The sequence below is a fragment of the Trachurus japonicus genome, chromosome 2 (assembly GCF_045865225.1).
Source record: "Trachurus japonicus isolate A0001 chromosome 2, Traja_1.0".
NCBI classification, from domain to species: Eukaryota; Metazoa; Chordata; class Actinopteri; order Carangiformes; family Carangidae; genus Trachurus; species Trachurus japonicus.
In genome coordinates, this window is record NC_140908.1 from 3206903 (window position 1) to 3225824 (window position 18922).

Below are 18922 nucleotides of genomic sequence, written 5' to 3' on the forward strand. Positions count from 1 at the left end.
TGATGTCGTTATTCACTGCTCAAATAAAAGTCAATGTTATAAAAAAAAAAACCACAGTCCTGTGGTTTAGTTTCAATCAGCTGCAAAAACCGTATTTTATTTGTTCTATTCTTGAAGTTTGCTGCATTTCTGTGTTGCAGCACTTTCTTTGCATTTATTTTGTTGTTGTTTTATCTTCGTGTTTTTGGAACACTGATTATCATGATTATAGATAAATAATAAAATGCACAAGAATAACATTTTCCATCCCCATGATTCATATTTTAATGTTGCTTTTATTTTTAAATGTCACTTTTTGCAGCGTGGAGCTCTGGTGTCTCGTCACTCTGCATCATGACGTGGCTCAGGAGGAGCAGCTCCGTCTGTCCAGAGCGCCACATCTGGACGGCTGCGTTTCCACAGAGACAGAGGACAGAAGACAAGAGACGAGTCCACGGGAAAAAGTGCTGCTCAGCGTTTTAATAATTTTCTAAACAATTTCAGTGTCGTCATGGTTACAGATCTGGGATCAGGAAGTTTTAGAGAAATCACAGTTTCGCGGTTTTTGCTTCTAATCGACGACCAGTGAACTCCTCACGGCCGGGAACAGCTCGAAGAAGCCCTGCAGGAGGAAGCAGACAGGAAGTGGAGTCCAAATTAAAACAATTAAAAGTCAAAACATCTGCAGCGATGTCAAAATAAAAGTCAAAGATTTAGTTTATTCAGCTGGAAGTTTCTTCTTCCTCTGATCCGTGAGTTTTAACAAACCTTAAGTCAATTCTTTGTCAAATATTAAAAATATTTCCAGTGTTTTACGAAGCAGGAGTCGTTGTCTTCATAAAAACACGACTGCATGATGCATTCAGGAGCCAAATTTTTGACTGGGACAATTGTTTTGGATAAAATCAATCATCATATTGTCCATGAAATGACAAAAATAACCAATATCTGTTCGGTTGCTTTGTGTTCACTTCTCGTTGAGACTGTCAGAGACTTTGAACACACCGGATCACAGGTTTGATTCCTGTGCGCGGTCAGAGTTATGCGAAAAAGGGTGCGTTTGTTTTCTCACCTTGAAGAGGGTGGTGCTCTGCAGGACGCTGGAGGTGCAGCACATCTCCCTGATGGAGTGCATGGAGAGCTGCGGAGCGCCGATGTCCACCACGGGGACGCCGAGGCGGGCGGCCAGGATCGGCCCGATGGTGGTTCCACAGGGACTGTCGTTACGCACCATCACGTCCTGCAGCGGTCAGAGTTACAGGTCACTGGAGGCTGTTCATTCATACGTTTTTCAAACATGGCCGCCACTTCTAATGTTTCTATTTCAATTATTTTACATTAAATAATTTCAAAATAATACAAATATAAATTGATATAGTGCATCTTTTTGTTTTTTTCAGCCAAAACCACTTGAACACGTAAGCGCTGGGAATTCCCAGGAGGACTTGAAGGCATCAGGCAGATCTCTTTACTCACTGACTGGATTCATTATGAGACCATAATAATTTACAAAATAAAAGTCTCAAATGTCCATCACTTCCTGCCACACTACACAATGATTCTCTTTTATTTTGAAGGTCTAATAAGGTTTTATTGTTTCCTGTGTCTCGTTAGTGGAAAAGAAATCAAGTTTTTTCTCCTTTTTTCCTCTCGTAGTGATTCAGACTCGTCACAGGTAAAATTAATAAACCTGATTAATATTTTTAAACGAGTGTTCACTTCACTGTCTTTGTTAAACGTCAGGATTTTAGAGTTTTCTTGGATGACAACAAATCTCAGGACGTTTTCTTATTTTCTTAAGTACCTGCAGAGGCACGTCGACCTGGCTGGCGACCTCCCTGACGACGGAGGCGGTGACGGCCGTGGTGGCGTAACGCTGGTTACTGTTGAACTTGATCACTGGGCCCTGAGAGGAAAAGCAGTTAAGTTAGTTCCTTTGTGTCAGACAGACTCTAAATCAGGATTTATAAACCATAATCGATCAATAATTGATCGGCTCACCTTGTGGAAAGACGGGCGGTGGTTTTCTTCGTGTTTCTCCCTGAGGACAGATGATCAGAAAAATTAATTATATATATATATATATATATATATACACACACATATACACCTCTGGAAAAAAATAAGAGACCACTTTCACAAATGTTTCTTAAAAGCATCTCTACATGTATGACAGTCATTCTTTTTTAAATACCAACACAAACACAACTCATTCTCCTTAATGAGACACTGATGAGGTCATCACCTGAACCACATCTGGTTTTATAGGAAGATTATAAATAAAAACCACTGCTGGGATTAAACATTAGACATTATCCCACAAAAACTGTTTAGGAATTAATATGAACATGTTTTCTTTGCATTATTATTATTCAAGGTCTGAAAAGACTTGAGATTTTTGTTATTTAGACTAGTTTAGTCATTTTCAGCCAATAAAAGCTCTAAATGACAATATTTTTATTTCAATTTTGGGAGAAATGTTGTCCGTAGTTGATAGAATAAAACAAACACATACCTATAAATAGTAAAACCAGAGAAACTGATCATTTTGGGAGTAGTCTCTTAATTTTTTCCAGAGCTGTGTATATATACTGTATATATTTATTTTTATAGTTTTTAACTTCATTATTTTTGATGTCTTTGTTTGACTGTTGTCATGGAAACTGACTGGTAGTTGGGATGGATGGCGTGCGCCATGTCAGCGCTGATCATGAAGGAGAGTGGCGCCGCCTGCTGGAAGGCCGTGAGGTTGGAGGCGGAGGCGGAGAGACGGGTGAGGATGAGCTCGGTCAGGTTGGACTGAGCTCCCTGAGCGCTCTCGGAGCCCACCTACACACACACAGACACACACGCACGCACACACACACAGACACACACAGTCAGTACAGGAAATATCTTCTCCATCTCTCTGGAGTTCAAGACTTTTATTTTGTTGAGCTTAAGCAACCAAATATCTTTTTAATCAGTTATGCGTTTCAGCTGTCGTGAGGCGTTCACTGTCACAGTGAATCGCAGTGTCTCACCTCCTCGTTGTCGTACAGCGTGATCATGCGGACGTTGGGGTCTTTGGACAGAGTGTCTCCGGCGCAGGAGTCGACCAGAGCCTGAGAGACGGAGACACAGAGAGAGAGACAGGAAGTGGAGTGTGAGTGAGATGAGCGGCTTCTCAGAGTTCAGAAATAATGAAATAAATAATGAAATAACAAATAAAACTCTGGTGAGTCTGGTCGTGACCTTCAGGGCGCAGTAGCAGCTGTGCAGGTTGTCCAGACGCGGCGAGTAGATGAACTCCTCGTAGACGCCTCCCAGAGCCTGAGGAGGAGGAGGAGGAGGAGGAGGAGTTTACTTCAGATTTCATCTTTGACCATTCTTATATTTCCTGAAACTGAACAATTGATGGTCGGTTGTGTCCTGTCAGACTCACCGCCGGCTGTGTGTCGGTCAGACAAAGCTCAAAGTCCATCAGCTCTTCCGGCTCGACCTTCAGCTCCGAACACAGAATCTTCACCAGAGCCGGGTGGTGCTTCTCCGCCTGAGGACGAGGACCAACAACAACAACAACAACAACAACAATAACAACGATGTGTTTAAAGTCTCACGTAAATAAAAGATTTCATGTCGTTTGTGTTCGTGTGACGTTGGTTTTACCGTGGTGGTGGCGGTGGAAGCGTCTCCAGAAGACGAACTGCCCGTCTCCAGCTCCTCCTGGACGACAGTGGCGATGATGGGAACACTGAAACACACACACACGGTACTAATTATTATTATTATCAATATTATTATAAATTATTAATATTAATCGGGTCTAGTATTGTTACTTTGTTTTTTATTTCACATCTGGAGAAAAAACTTTGATTTCTTTTTAAAATCATTGATAATAACAGTAATGACATCATCAGGCCAGATGTTTTCCAGGTGTGTAACTACAATAAGCAGCTGTGTGTGTGACTGACAGGTGGTTCTCCTTGTTGGGGCCGAAGGAGTCGTTGATGTCTCTCTGCAGGTGGATGGCGAGGTGAGGGACCCTGAGCAGAGGCCGCGGGACGTGGACGAGACGGTGGAGCAGCCGCCCGCCGCTCTGAGGAGGAAGAGGAGTGTCTCATCATCATCATTATCATCATCACATTAAAGCGATAGTTCAACATTTTGGCAAATTGGCCCATTGCCATAATCCCTATAGTCATAGCAGTAGGTTTGTTACCTTTAATTGTCGGTGCAAGATGTTTTTTTAAAACAACTAAGTAACGTTGTGTTATTATCTCATAGCGTGGTGAATGTGCAGGTCACAACTTGTCCACCAGAGCGTTGTGGAGTTGTTGGATTGTGTATTTGATGAGTTTGATGAGGGAAACCAAGAAATCCCATGAGCCTCCGTAGCGTAGCTCTGAGCAGCTCACGGCTCTGCTCCGCCGTTCTAAAAATAGCTTGCACCGACAATTAAAGTTAACAAACCTACTGCTATGACTAAAGCGATAATAGAAATGGGCCAATTTGCCAAAATGTTGAATTATCCCTTTAATTAATGATCAATAATAAGTATCAGGTACCTTGACCATGACGCGGCCGGCGATGGTCAGGTCGCGGTCGAACCAGGTGTTCCAGATGCCGCCGCCGTAGCACTCGACCCCGACCTGCAGGCAGCCCTGCTTCGTCCTCTTCGACCGCGGCTTCACCTGAAACACACAAATCAACAGGCCGATCAATAACTTCGATTCATGCATGCATTTTTCATCACGTGACTAATTCTCTGCTGTGATTGGACGGTTGTGTTGTTCTCACCCTGAGGCAGGGGCTGTCAGTGTGGGCTCCGATCATGGAGAAGCCGTTTCCTGGCAGGAAGCGTCCGCCCACGGCGAAGGCGATGAGGCTGGAGAAGTTCCTGGTGACGAAGTACTGCAGAGCAGAGGCAGCAGAGGTTCTACTGGCGGTTTCTACCTCTGGGGTCGTATCTATCGAGCTTCTGAGAATCACTCCGAACAACTCTGCTAGGAGTCGACTTACGAGTAAACTAATTATTCGCTGAAAGCTGCACTTAAAAGTTAGTTATCAAGCCACTATTTAGAGTTTTAGTGAAGTGTAGGACTGAATCAGAAGTGTCAGTCTCAATTAAACTGAATTTCAGATGATGTCACTGAATGGAAATCCTAATCTAATAATATAGAAATGTCTTAGAAATGTCTCAGTGAATAGTTAAATGGCCAATGTGAGCGTATATTTAACTGTATTTTGGCGACAATCTACAAAATAATACAAAATATAAAGGCCTACATTGGGAATGAATCAATAATAAATGTTTCCTAATCTTCATTAATGCAGCGTTACGTTGTTGCATTTTTCCAGTGGCGAGAAATCAAAGCATTGTGATGTGACAACCTTTAATTCTTCTTATTAAAAGGATGATCCTACTGGCTACTACGAACCACTTAGGACACCTCCAGTTCAGAGGTATCTTAAATATCTGGAGGAGTAGGAGTGATTCACTTGAGAAAATTGATAAATAACTTTTATTCTTAAATTTGAGAGTGAGGATTAAATTCCACTCATTCTCAGCACTTAAAAGACTAAAATGGCCTCGAAGACACTTGATAAATACGGCCGTCCCCTGGACTTTACTGACTCTTGCTCACCTTGCTGGCCGGCTTGATGTCCCATTGCTCCGTCTCCTTCAGCTCGATGAATCCGGCCGCCAGCAGACGCTGCCGGCACTCGTCAACCACTGCAGAGACGGAAAATATTATCAAAGCAGTGATTGAAAGAGCCGATGAGAGGATTTTAAATCATCAATCAATATGAGTTTCGCGGAATAAACACAAATCTTTTCTTCTGGTCATAAAATGAAGATCTTTTTTCCCACATTTTATTTTGAAGTTGCTTTTGTATCAGTTTGTGAATTTACTTCTCAACCACTTTATCTTTTGTTTCCAGGCTGGTTCATTTTTATGACTTTTAACAGCCTCTGGTTCAGAGAGCGAAGGTGAGAGACATGATGAAACATATCTGCTCTTATCTGGAGCTCAAAGTCGTGTCGGAGCCGTTTAACGCTGACACATGAACATGGCTTGGTTTAAATGTTACAGGAGGACAGAGAACTAGGTCGCTGTTATCAAACTCAACTAGGATAATCTGACCTGTTAATCTCTGCTAGAATAAACTAGAAACAAGATGACACCGCCATAAATTAACAGGACTCATGATTACTAAATTATACTATGAAAAACAAGTGGTTGTGTGTTAATTTAAGACACAAAACATTATATTATATATTATTTACACCAATATATGGGATTATTCTAGTGGATTAAGAAGTGCAATACTTGAATATCAAATCACATATAATATAACACAGATTTTCTGTTGGAAAAGTGCAAGTAACAGAGAAAAGGGAGTGTGTTTATAATAGAAAATGTAGAAAATTAAAAGGATAAACCCCCAGTTTTTGTGTCTGTACCATGATATGGAGACACGCCTCTGTTGACAAAGTGCAGGAACTCTTTGGCAGCGGACTGCACGGCCTCTCTGGAGCTCTTCATGATCACAGACTGAGAGAAAAAGACACCAGAAAGAGGAAGAAACATTTAGATTAAATAACAAGACATGAGGCAGCAGAGCTAACAGCTACCGGCTAGTGCTTCCAACCTCGGACACTCGACTAAACTGCAGCGAAATCGTATCAAACCTCACACAAACTATGAATACAAATCTGCTGCTGGTTAAATACATAGAAATAATTATGAAATATAATATGTTCTCCCTAATAATAATAAGTTTAACCCGGTTTAAGCCGGTAAAGGACGTTCATGTCCGATAAAGGGCGCACCGGTTTGTAGCTTAGCTTAGCCAACTCGCGCTTCCCAGCCTCTGCTTCTTCCCGTGTCGTCCGAGGTGAATGCGGCTCTCGGTGGGGGAGCAACACAGACAATTACAGTCATTGTTTTATTATTTTATGACTCTTACCTGCATTAATTGGACTTTCAAAGTCTGAACTCCGCCGCACAGCCACAGGAAGGAAGAGGATCAGCTGACGCACAGACACAGCGCCACACTGACGCCCAGCGGCCAGGCGGCGAACTGCAGCTATGCATCTCTTATACTTTGTTGTTTTCACCTTTAATTTCAGGTGTTTGTCTATTTTTTTTAAGTCATTATAATTGTCATATGATTACAGTTTACATTTTCCTGCATCCAAGGTGAGTAAAAAACAAACAACATAAAAATGTACAAATTAAGGCAAACACAAGAGTTTAAAATTGATCTGAATTCCCCCAGGCTGATAATTTCAGTCAGTTTTATGTCCTTCTGCAAGTCCTTACAACTTTACCAAGCACAATAAAAAATACGAAATGATCACACAAGATAATTAAAATCAAACAAAAACTCAATATACACAGACATGGATGTAATTAAATGGATAAAATGATATAAGAAACAAGGGAGGAGCAGCTCATAGATGTAACCTGGTGCTAGTCAATATTGAAGTGGATATAGTGAAGAGAAACCAGAGCAGAGATAAGATAAACTTTATTGCTCCAAAGTGCTGCAGCTTCAAGGTACACACAATATACTGCAGGTGCACAATCTCTGTGTGCACACTATTTGTAAATGGGGAAAAAACATAAAATAAGAGCACTTAAAAAGATATAAAACAAGAAAACCAGATGTGCACAAGAGGAAAACAGTCTGTGCATTTAAAACAAATATCTTTATTTTTATTGAATATCTGCAGAAATCTGTGAAATAATGAATTAAAACAGATAAATGATGACATCATCAGGTGGGAAACAGAAACTCAACACAGCAGCAATTAAAAAATGTCATTTGAATCATTAATTATTGTAAATATTTGACTTGAATTCCTTCACATGGAACATCTGTGTTAGTTTCACTGTAAGTCAGTGTGACTTATAAATAACAGGAGACTGAATGCTCAAGGGAGCGATGCAGTGTTTGGGAGATTTCTAATCAGACCGATGAGAAATGTGTGGAGTCTGTTAGGAATCAATCAGCAAATCAATGGTTTGGTTTTTAAATGAGGATCGTGTTCGTTTACAGACATTTATCACCGTGTCACCGCGGGAACCGGCCTTATATAGGAATGAACCCTTCGGGGGTAGGAAGAGGAGGAGGAGGATGAAGAGATGTTTGCTTCAGCTGTCAGCTCACATCGTCTCCTCTGCTGTTGAGGAAGCCCAGAGGGATGAACACACACACACACACACACACACACATTAGGATTCAGACTCTATTAATAGCGATGAGAGCAACAGGCTGCAGTGGAGCCGCAGCAACGGGACTAAGTGAGTTGGATCACATTTTTAAAATAAAGTTTAGCTTTTCTGGTTTTTAGTCATTTAGTCTTTGCCTCATGGAGTTTCTAAAAAACCACAGTACAGTGAACGCAGCATCAAATCACAGCCTCAGCTCTTTAGATTAAAGCGTCAATGAGGGACATTTTTTTCAGAAGTGTCAATATTTAAATGTCACATCACAACAACCAGGAACAATTGATTTAATAAGAGAAGCTTGACCACACAAGGTGCTCAGGTGCAAAGGATGCTGGGAAACACTGGGGCCTGTGGGGGGGTTAAAGGTGAATGAGGTCATATCATAATTAAATACTCATTTAGATAATCTAAAACTGCACCAGATCAAACCAAACGTGCACAAACAGTTTAAAGGACACGCAAGACCCTGAACACAACACAATGACACTAATTTAATCAAATGCAAATCGTGGTTTTTCAGAATAAAAGTTGTGACATATGATATCATCATTAATGACACTTATTGTCTGGGAATGTGGGTTTTCTCCTGCAGGCCGTGTGTCGTCTCTCCTCAGCCTCCTCAGGATAGTTTTCCTTTTTAAGGCAGGTCAGTCAACCCCCCCCCCTCCTCCTCCTCCTCCTCCTCCAGGGTGTCGTCATTGACAACCGGCGCCGCCACCTCACCATGTGAGGACGACGGAGCATCCTCACATTGTTATGTCCTGAGATCACGGAGGACGAGGACGAGGACGTTTTCTCATGAAGCAGCGACGTCATCGTCATCATAAAGTGAAGCGTCGTCCTCCGGCTGCAGTTCCCCTAACGGCCACTAGAGGGAGTCAGAACAAACATGTTCACTTCCTGTTGCAAAATCACTCAGATCTCCATGACAACTCACGTGTTTACATGATTATTGCGTTATCATGGCTATAAAATCCTGGTTTCTCTTGATATTGCATTGCAAACTGAAACTTATGTTTAATTTCATCCAAAACGTCAAAACACTCGGTTGTGAATTCCGTGGCGGCGGACGGTGAAAGTTAAAATATTCCAACTTCGGACGCCATTGCCTCCAAGTTTTTAGCGTTGTTCTCTCGTCCACTAAAATGACATCCCGTGTGTCGTGACTGTCGGACTCCATGTGAACGCAGCGTAAGTGCAAGAAAAAAAAAGGTCTTTGCCATATTTGGATTAGCAGGGAGTTAGGGGGTGGAGTCAGACCAGTGGCGTGCACAGACTTTTTGAAGGGCAGGGGCGAAAAGAAAAAAAAAGGGCACATAATAGCGCGTCCTCGCCACTGAAGAGGGCACTTTAGCACGCGTCTTGGCTTCCCTGAGGGAAGAGGCCACTTTAGCACATGTTTTGACTCCTAGATGTGGCTCCTAGAGGGCACTTTCAGGGCTGCCAAGTTTCAGAAAATGACAAGAGTGAGACTGTAGCGACACGGTGCAAAATTTGGCCTTTTTTAACGTTGATTTGGCCTGTTTTATGATATGAATACCTTAAGACTAAAAAACGTCGATGTGGCCTGTTTTAACATGTGTTTTGGCTCCTAGAGGGCACTTTAGTACACGTTTTGGCTACCATGAGGGCACTTTAGCACACGTTTTGGCTCCTAGAGGGCACTTAAGCACGCGTCTCAGCTCCTAGAGGGCACTTTAGCACACGTTGTGGCTCCTAGAGGGCACTTTAGCACACGTTTTGGCCCCCATGAGGGCACTTTAGCACACGTTTTGGCTCCTAGAGGGCACTTTAGCACACGTTTTGGCCCCCATGAGGGCACTTGAGCACACGTTTTAGCTCCTAGAGGGCACTTTAGCACACGTTTTGGCCCCCATGAGGACACTTTAGCACGCGTTTTGGCTCCCAGGGGGCACTTTAGCACGCGTTTTTCAACAATTGGGCCACGAGCCTGTGCACGCCACTGAGTCAGACGCACATGTGGCGTCCATCTTTAAAAAAAAAACCTGTTAAAATCCAGATTAAAGGTTCAGCATGTTTTGCAACAAATCCAGTTTTATTAAAACCCTCCTGTTGTCCTTTGACCCGATCTGTTCCCTTCCTCCATCCATCCTTCCTTCTTTCTTTCCTTTCTCAATTCCCTTCCTTCCTTTCTTCCTTTCATCCTTAGGCTACTTCTTCTTCCTTCCTCTTTTGATCCAATTGACCCTCCATCTTTCTTTCCTTCCCTTTTCCCTTCCTTCTTCCTTCCTAGAACGAATCTGTTCCCTCCCTCCATCTTTCTTTCCTTCCTTTTTCCCTTCCTTCTTTCCACAATCCTTTTTCTCTCCCTTCTTTCCGTCCTTCCTTCCTTCCTTTTTGACCCAATCTGTTCCCTGCCTCCATCTATCTTTCCTTCCCTTTTCCCTTCCTTCTTTCCTCCCATATTTCCCTTTGTCCTTCCTTCCTTCCCTTCGTCTTTCCTTCCTTCCTTCCTTCCTTCTTTCTTTCCCTTCGTCCTTTCTTCCTTCCTTCTATCCCTTTATCCTTCCTTCTTTCCCTTTGTCCTTCCTTCCTAACTTCCTTCCTTCCTTGACCCAGGTGGACAGCAGGAGGGTTAAAGGGACTTGAATGTGTCGTGATGTTTGAGTTGTAACAGACGAATCTGTCGTGATGAAGAGGAGGAGAGGAGGAGAGACGGAGGGAGGGCGGTTCAGTGGGAGGCGGGGGCAGGAAGCGAGGGAGGGGGGGTAACTACAAATAGCCGGGGGGCAGGAGGTTCTTCTTCAGTGCTCCTCTCTGCTGCGGCTCTCAGTCCTCCAACATGGCCTCCTCCTACAGCTCCTCCTCCTCCTACCGCCGCACCTTCGGCCAAGGCGGCTACGCCTCGCCGTCCCTCAACCGCTCGCTGCTGGGCCACGTTGGCGGCATCGGCGGCGGCGGCGGGAGCCACGTCTCCTCCAGAGTCTACGAGGTAGGGCTGGGATTCTTTCTTCTGAAACCTTTCTGATAAAATGAGATTTCAGACTGAGGTAAACTGCTACATTTGAACATTTATCTGCACACAAACACTGTAGGAGCCTAGAAATTAACATACTCCATTATAAAGTGAACTGAAAGGGATAGTTCAACATTTTGGTAAATTGGCCCATTGCCATAATCCCTTTAGTCATAGCAGTAGGTTCGTTACCTTTAATTGTCGGTGCAAGCTATTTTTAGAACGGCGGAGCAGAGCCGTGAGCTGCTCAGAGCTACGCTACGGAGGCTCATGGGATTTCTTTGGTTTTCCCTCATCAAACTCATCAAATACACAATCCAACAACTCCACAACGCTGTGGTGGACAAGTTGTGACCTGCACATTCACCACGCTATGAGATAATAACACAACGTTACCAGACAGAGTTGAGACTAGAGGGAAATTCATGCAAAACTGCTGATGCACGTTGCGTTCGGGGACAGTTTTTCAGCAAGCAGTCTCTGTATTTACCTCGAAAACCGACACCGACAATTAAAGGTAACAAACCTACTGCTATGATTATAGGTATTATGGCAATGGGCCAATTTGCCAAAATGTTGAACTATCCCTTTAAGTTCACTTTATAATGGAGTATGTTAATTTCTAGGCTCCTACAGTAAACTATCCCCTTTTCAAAACCTGGACTCTCTGTATGTAAAAACGGCAAACAAATGCACATTGCACAATATAAAAAAATAAATAAAATACCGCGATAGGCTACTTATGTGAATCGATTTTTTCTCCCACCCCTACTACAAGGTGAGCCGCAAGTCTGCCCCGGCGGCGTACCGCATCTCCTCCAGCTACTATGGCGGCGGCGTCCCGGTGTCGGCGTCCAGGGTGTCACGGTCCTACGCCGGCATGGGCGAGACGCTGGACTTCAGCCTGGCCGACGCCCTCAACCAGGAGTTCCTGACCACGCGGACCAATGAGAAGGTGGAGCTGCAGCACCTCAACGACCGCTTCGCCAGCTACATCGAGAAGGTGCGCTACCTGGAGCAGCAGAACCAGGCGCTGACGGTGGAGGTGGAGCGGCTGCGCGGACGCGAGCCGACGCGGATCGCCGACCTGTACGAGGAGGAGATGAGCGAGCTGAGGAGGCAGGTCGAGATCCTGACCAATCAGAGGTCGCGCATCGAGCTGGAGCGCGACAACCTGGTCGACGACCTGGACAAGGTCAAAATCAGGTGGGCGGAGTGTGTCCCTTTAAGAAGAGATCAGAGTGTGGGGCTGTGTGTGTGTTATCTGCTATTTTTAAACCTGCTGTTTCCTACTGCACTCGAACGCATCACGTCACCGCTTCTATTTATCATTATAAAGTTTATGAACAGAATGTAAACAGAGCAAATCCAATCAGAGACGCTGCTGTTGGTTGATCCACCAGTTTAAGTTTGTAGGATCGTTGTTGACAAAATGTTTTCTATAAATTGTTAATTTTGAGTTAAAAATAATGAATCTATTCTACGAGGAAGAACATGAAGAAGAAGAGTGAGGATGAGAGATTACAACAAGCATCACAGGAACGTGTTAATCTCCAGATAATCAAAGTAAAATACATGAAAGTATTAAAGAACCTGCATTCAAGTTATAATATTAAATTTTTCTGCATTAAAGATTCATATTTTTTCATTTTGGACAATAATATATTTTAATTTTACATTATTTTACTCTTGAAGATGGAGGTTTACTACTTATTTTGCAGTTTCTATTTATGTATTTAATCTGAATCACAAATTCTCTTTTCTCTTTTTTATATATTCTCATTACATTTGATCTTTATCTTGTTTTTTAGCCATATTCTCTCTGTTCTCTATAAAAACAGAACAGCAGCAACGTGACCTAATTATTCTGACTCTTAAACATTAAAACTACAATTTACTAATTTATTCATGATAATTAACATACTACAAATGCAAATGCTGCTTTTTCTTTTTACTATGTGGTTCAGTTGTTGAAGTTGTTCATTTATGAAGAAAATTTAAGATATAAGTGACACAAGATAAAGTCTGATTGATGATAAATGTGTGTGTGTTGCTGCAGACGTCTGACCAAAGTCAGAGCACACACACACTCACACACACTCAGAGTGTTTACAGTTTGCTCTTCTATAAAAGGAGAGGAAAGAGGAGTCTCTGATGCTCTGTCCTTTCTCTGCCTCCCGGTCGTTTACGTCTCCACTGTCACACTGAAATCCCCTCGACGTTGAAACTCAACATCACAGATTAAAAAAACATTCACCTGAACGCCTCGTGACTCAGACTGAAGTCAAAACGCAGCTTTTATCTCAGGATTTTGTCCAGTTTTCCATCTCTCCTCCGTCTCCTGAAGTTTCCTCAGCAGGTTCTGATTTAAAGATGTTTTTTTCTAACATAATTAAATCTAAATAAAGCGTGTTTGTGTTTTAAAGGATCACAGTAACGTCTGCTGCCACCTTGTAAATGTGCTGTTTCTGATTTTACAGTTCGAAGGATCATCTCTCAAGCTGCTCCCGCTGCATTAAAAAAACATTTGCAAGCACAAGACATTTAAAAAAATCAAAGGACTTTAGAGAAATATGTAATTGCATCTGTCTTCTTCCTCCTCCAGACTCCAGGAGGAGATTCTCCAGAAGGAGGAAGCAGAAAACAACTTGGCTGCGTTCAGGGCGGTGAGTCCTCTGCCATGCTTTTATTTTGAAGGATTAGAGGAGGGGTAGATCGCTCTGTGAGTCTGTGATGTTTATATAATGTTGTCTGACACCGTGTGTGATTCACTGACCCCCTGCAGGACGTGGACGCTGCGACTCTGGCTCGTCTGGACCTGGAGAGACGCATCGAGACGCTGCAGGAGGAGATCGCCTTCCTGAAGAAGATCCACGAGGAGGTTCCCTCTTCCTCTTCCTCTTCTTCTTCTTTGTCGACCACCTTCTTAGGACATGTATTAACCTCCTCCTCCTCCTCCTCCTCCTCCTCCTCCTCCTGCAGGAGATCCGGGAGCTGCAGACCCAGATGCAGGAGACTCAGGTCCAGATCCAGATGGACATGTCCAAACCGGACCTGACGGCGGCGCTGAGGGACATCAGAGCTCAGTACGAAGGCATCGCCGCCAAGAACATCTCCGAGGCCGAGGACTGGTACAAGTCCAAGGTGAGAGGAGGAGGTGGAGGCAGCTTTAAAGGGATAGTTCAACATTTTAGTCAGATCCTCCTCACACCATAATCCCTATAGTAACAGCAGTAGGTGTTGTTTTGCATGTTGTTTAGAGATCTCAAACTCATCAAATACACAATCCAACAACTCCACAACGCTCTGGTGGACAAGTTGTGACCTGCACATTCACCACGCTATGAGATAATAACACAACGTTACCAGACAGAGTTGTTTTAGAGGGAAATGCAGCCGGAACTACGTTCAGACACGGCTGCTGGGCGGAGGGATTTCAAAAGCGCAAGTAGTAGCGAGTATTTGCTTCATGTGTCGTAACGTTACATAATTATACATGATTATTTCATAGCGTGGTGAATGTGCAGGTCACAACTCGTCTACCAGAGCGTTGTGGAGTTGTTGGATTGTGTATTTAAGTTGATGAGTCACAAAACAACATGCAGCGATAATTAATGGTAATGAACCTACTGCTACGACTAAAGGGATTATGGCGATAAGAATTTTCCAAAAATGTTGAACCATCCCTTTAAAGGTGCAGGTGCAGGCAGCTTTAACAACAGCAGCAACACATGACCTTTGACCTTTGACCCCTCCAGGTGTCTGACCTGAACCAGGCTGTGAGTAAGAACAACGAGGCGCTGAAGACGGCTCGCCAGGAGACCATGGAGTTCAGACACCAGATCCAGGCCTACACCTGCGAGATCGATTCCCTCAAAGGCACCGTACGTCACACACATGCACACACAACACACACGTACACAACACACACACATACTCACTCTCCTCTCCTTGACAGAACGAGTCCCTGATGAGGCAGATGCGGGACATGGAGGACCGGCACGGACGCGAGGCCGGCGGCTTCCAGGACACCATCGCCCGGCTGGAGGCGGAGATCGCCAACATGAAGGACGAGATGGCGCGTCACCTCCGCGAGTACCAGGACCTGCTCAACATCAAGATGGCGCTGGACGTGGAGATCGCCACCTACAGGAAGCTGCTGGAGGGAGAGGAGAGCAGGTGAGAGGAGAGAGGAGGCTTTCATTGTTTTAAGGGGAGACACTACAGGTGAATAGGGTAAAAAAATTTAACTAACAGATTTCACCATGAAACTTCCCAAGTTTATCACTCACATTAAGACAAATATTTCTTGTATTACAAGTTTTGTCAAATGTTATGTTTAAATATGTAAATGAGGCAATATCTGATGAAATATGCACTAATTTGCATACATTTCCAGAACAGAAATCTGAACAATGGATAAAGCTTCTTAAAAAATTCTTGTTTTATTTTGTCGACATATTAGAGTCAGAAGTTTTTACAGAAGGGATTGTGGATATCTCTTTTTATCACTCTGTAAATGAGAAAATACTGTCACCAGCCCTAAAAAATCTAATTTCTCCATTTTTTAGAGATAAAATATTGTATAAATGAGGCTGTGAATGATATATCAACAATCCCCTCTGTAAAAACCTTCAGAATATATAGACAGGAATAAAACTGGAAGGTTTGGTGTCTGTAAGAGATTTCTCAAAATTGATCAGTGCATGAAAAAAACGTGTTTTTGCCTGTTAGTGTCTCGCCAAAATAAAAGACAGGAAGTGAGGTTTTATTTTGTTAAATCTTCTTCTTCTCCTGCAGGATCACTCTGCCTGTGCACAGCTACTCCACCGTGAGCTACAGAGGTACGACCCTGTCCACCCGTACCTGAACACACCACTAGGGGACTCTGTGACCCACAATTCAGTTCAGCTGCATGGATTTCCCACCTGACCTTCATAGTTTCAGATACATTACAACATTATTTAAATATCCTGAACAAGTTCATCCCATAATAATCTATTTACAATCAATTAACTTGGTTTCATGTTGTGTGAACAGAGACGAGCCCTGAGCACCAGCAGCGCTCCTCTGAGATGCATTCAAAGAAAACCGTTCTGATCAAGACCATCGAGACCCGTGACGGAGAGGTAAACTGATATCTACTGGTATTTGTTGTTTTATTTTGAAAAATATCCCTACAAAATAAAAGTATCTGGGTTCAGTGTGTAAAAACAAAGTGATTAACAAGTTAATCTTCAATGACCTGGTTCAACAAAACCTCAGTTGACACTTTAAACCACGTATTGATCTGTTTTGATTGATTCGTCCTAATGGGTTCAGGGATCAATACTCAGACCGGGTCACTGGTCACGTTTAGTTTAAAGAGTCTGATGCTGAAAATAAAACTAAGTCGACATCTTTTTCTTTTTTTTTCCGGGGCCGTGACCTTTGATTCGGTGCGAATGAGCGTCTCATTCAGAAAGAATTTCAGATGTTTCCAAGTAAACACATCAACACATGCAACGACTCGTCCCACAAACACGCACGACCCACCGCACGGCATTCTGGGAACACGTGTCGAGACAAGTCTTCATCTCTTATCATCACTAGCTACTGTTTAATCTGAGGTCAAATCTAAAAAATGATATGCTCTCTCTCAGGATGAACGACAGAACAACAGAAACCAACTTGTTTTGAAGAACAGTAGAGGAATTTGAAGCAATTAGACATTTTCTGTCACATCAAAGCAACAAATATGATAAATAATATGATCTATAAGAGTGTAAAAACGGAGTAAAACCACAGGGTTAAACAGAGAATCCACAGAGCAGCTGCAGGAATGGGAGCGAGTGAGGCAGCGTCTCCTCTGATATAAAACCTGCTTTGTTTCCACGGAGATTCTTCGCCACCGTCCACAATCTGCCTCATTAGTTTCAGCTATGCAGCAAAAGGAACGTGCAAGTGAACGCACCACAGAGCTCAGGGATACTCTTCCCAGAGGTTCCTACCTGAGACAAAGGTTTCAGCAGGAACCTTGAAAGTGACGCACACACTTTGTAGTTTCACCAAAGACGGTTTATAAACTATATAGAGCAGGGGTATCAAACACGTGGCCCGCTGGCCAAAACCGGCCCGCCAGAGGGTCCAATCCGGCCCACGGGATGAATTTACCAGATTTAAAAATTACATAGAAGAGGCATTATGTTGTTGAAATTCAATGTATTTTTCTCAAGAAATTTCAGGTTGGTCATAATATGTTTTGTAATATAGTTCTTTAATGTAAACATCTTAATAATGCACTTCTTTGCACTAAAACAAAAGAGAAAAGTTTAGAGTTCTTATTATTTATAGGATATTATACTATTATTTTACCAGTCTGGCCCACTTGAGATCACATTGCACTTAATTTGGCCCCTGAACTAAAATGAGTTTGAGTCTTTGGTTTCACAACACAATTAATCATTTTAATGTCTCAGCGTTCTCTTTCACTCCCGTTTGTTTGTCCATGTGTTATAAATAAAGTTAGTTTAAATAAAAAGCAGTTAAAAAGCAGATGTCTGGTGCATTCAAGTGCCCTCACGTGTCTTTGTGTTTTTGACCTTCACTGTGTCTCCGTCCTGCAGGTCGTCAGCGAGTCGACGCAGCACCAGAAGGACATCATGTAACACCTGCAGCAGAGGAAGAGGAAGAGGAAGAAGAAAAGCCCTCCAAGAGATGGACGCATGAAAAAAAAACAAAATAGAAAAAAGAAAAAGAAAAAGAAATAGATGCACGAATAAAAGTAGACAAAAACAAAAAGAGACTTTACAAACTCATCTGTTTCAACATGAAGTGGTTTGTTTTTATTCGTCTCCAGCTCTAAACTTCAGAGTCTGGACGATGCACAGGAACTTTTTAAAACCTGCTCAGGTGAATTCAGCCTAAAAAAAAAAAAAAAATTAAAGTCGACATTTAACCACAGGTTCTTCTTCTGTTGTCTGTAACGTAAACGTGTCTCGACTGTTTTCGTCCAATCGGAGCATCAGGAGGACGAGAGAGATTGTCCTTTATCAGCAGAGAGAGAGAGAGAGAGAGAAGATGGAGGAGATAGAGAAGAGTCTGGAGATGAAGTGAGAGGTTGAGCGAGGTAGAAAAGAAACAGAGAGAGAGAGAGAGAGAGAGAGAGAGAGGAGCGTCCATTTTTTCTGTCCCATAATTAATTTCACTGAACTTTTACACTTTATTTTTCCGTCTATTCATATTTCATTTGAGCGATTAAACCTCACTGATCAATCGATTTGACAATATTTGTTTTTAATTGACCACTTACATTACAAGATGTATAAAATGTGAGTGCAACTTATTTATTTTTGATTTAAACTGCAGAAATGTGTTAATAACTATCAAATAAATGATTAAAAAAAGCCAAAAAACAAAGTGCTGAATAAATATTATAAATTATTGAAGAAAAGTGGTGCTCTTACTCTTATTTTGGAAATAATACATTTTTCCTGAAGAAAGGAACATGGTGAGTTCACTGTCTCCTGTCAATTATGGGACATTTCTGTACAATGACCCAGGAGTGATAATAAAAAAAACACAATAATATATTTATAGATCTCTAATCCTCAGATGATAAAGCGAAGTGGACCTGTGATGCGTTCGAGTGCTTATGTTAAAGACGACGCTCAGGCTGCAGCTGTTACACAGGCCCAGAGGAAACACATGCTTTAATGATCACAGTCAGAGTCAGTTTAAATAAAACATCAAAATAAATTAAAAT

At 42.6% G+C, this 18922-nt stretch overlaps 2 protein-coding genes across 3 annotated transcripts; one reads left to right on the forward strand and one right to left on the reverse strand.

Annotated features, from left to right (window-relative positions):
- Positions 1–432: 432 nt before the first annotated feature.
- Positions 433–7009, reverse strand: dnpep (aspartyl aminopeptidase). Of its 2 annotated transcripts, none has more exons than XM_085795441.1 (15): positions 6934–7009; positions 6428–6518; positions 5607–5695; positions 4759–4872; positions 4527–4652; positions 3933–4057; positions 3628–3712; positions 3404–3511; positions 3214–3291; positions 3003–3083; positions 2648–2808; positions 1981–2020; positions 1784–1885; positions 1052–1219; positions 433–601 (listed from the first exon to the last, which is right to left on the reverse strand). In XM_085795441.1, the coding sequence occupies exons 1-15, from the start codon at positions 6937–6939 to the stop codon at positions 551–553; spliced, it is 1425 nt and encodes a 474-aa protein (XP_085651567.1). In that variant the 5' UTR covers positions 6940–7009; the 3' UTR covers positions 433–550. The 2 variants fall into 2 exon arrangements, with proteins under 2 accessions (XP_085651567.1, XP_085651576.1); XM_085795450.1 differs by having other exon boundaries at positions 6797–7009.
- A 3959-nt stretch (positions 7010–10968) lies between these two features.
- On the forward strand, positions 10969–17924 carry desmb (desmin b). The gene is made up of 10 exons (XM_085795463.1): positions 10969–11154; positions 11957–12384; positions 13784–13844; positions 13964–14059; positions 14161–14322; positions 14937–15062; positions 15137–15357; positions 15979–16022; positions 16219–16307; positions 17784–17924. The coding sequence occupies exons 1-10, from the start codon at positions 11005–11007 to the stop codon at positions 17823–17825; spliced, it is 1419 nt and encodes a 472-aa protein (XP_085651589.1). The 5' UTR covers positions 10969–11004; the 3' UTR covers positions 17826–17924.
- Positions 17925–18922: the final 998 nt, after the last annotated feature.

Coding starts and splice junctions, on each gene's coding strand:
- desmb (XM_085795463.1), top strand. CDS start 11,005: ATGGCCTCCTCCTACAGCTCCTCCTCCTCCTACCGCCGCACCTTCGGC. Junction 14,323..14,936: donor AGGACTGGTACAAGTCCAAG/GTGAGAGGAGGA, acceptor TGACCCCTCCAG/GTGTCTGACCTGAACCAGGC. Junction 16,023..16,218: donor CTCCACCGTGAGCTACAGAG/GTACGACCCTGT, acceptor TTGTGTGAACAG/AGACGAGCCCTGAGCACCAG.
- dnpep (XM_085795441.1), bottom strand. Junction 3,084..3,213: donor GCTGCTACTGCGCCCTGAAG/GTCACGACCAGA, acceptor TCCGTCTCTCAG/GCTCTGGTCGACTCCTGCGC. Junction 2,021..2,647: donor GCCATCCATCCCAACTACCA/GTCAGTTTCCAT, acceptor ATCTGTCCTCAG/GGAGAAACACGAAGAAAACC.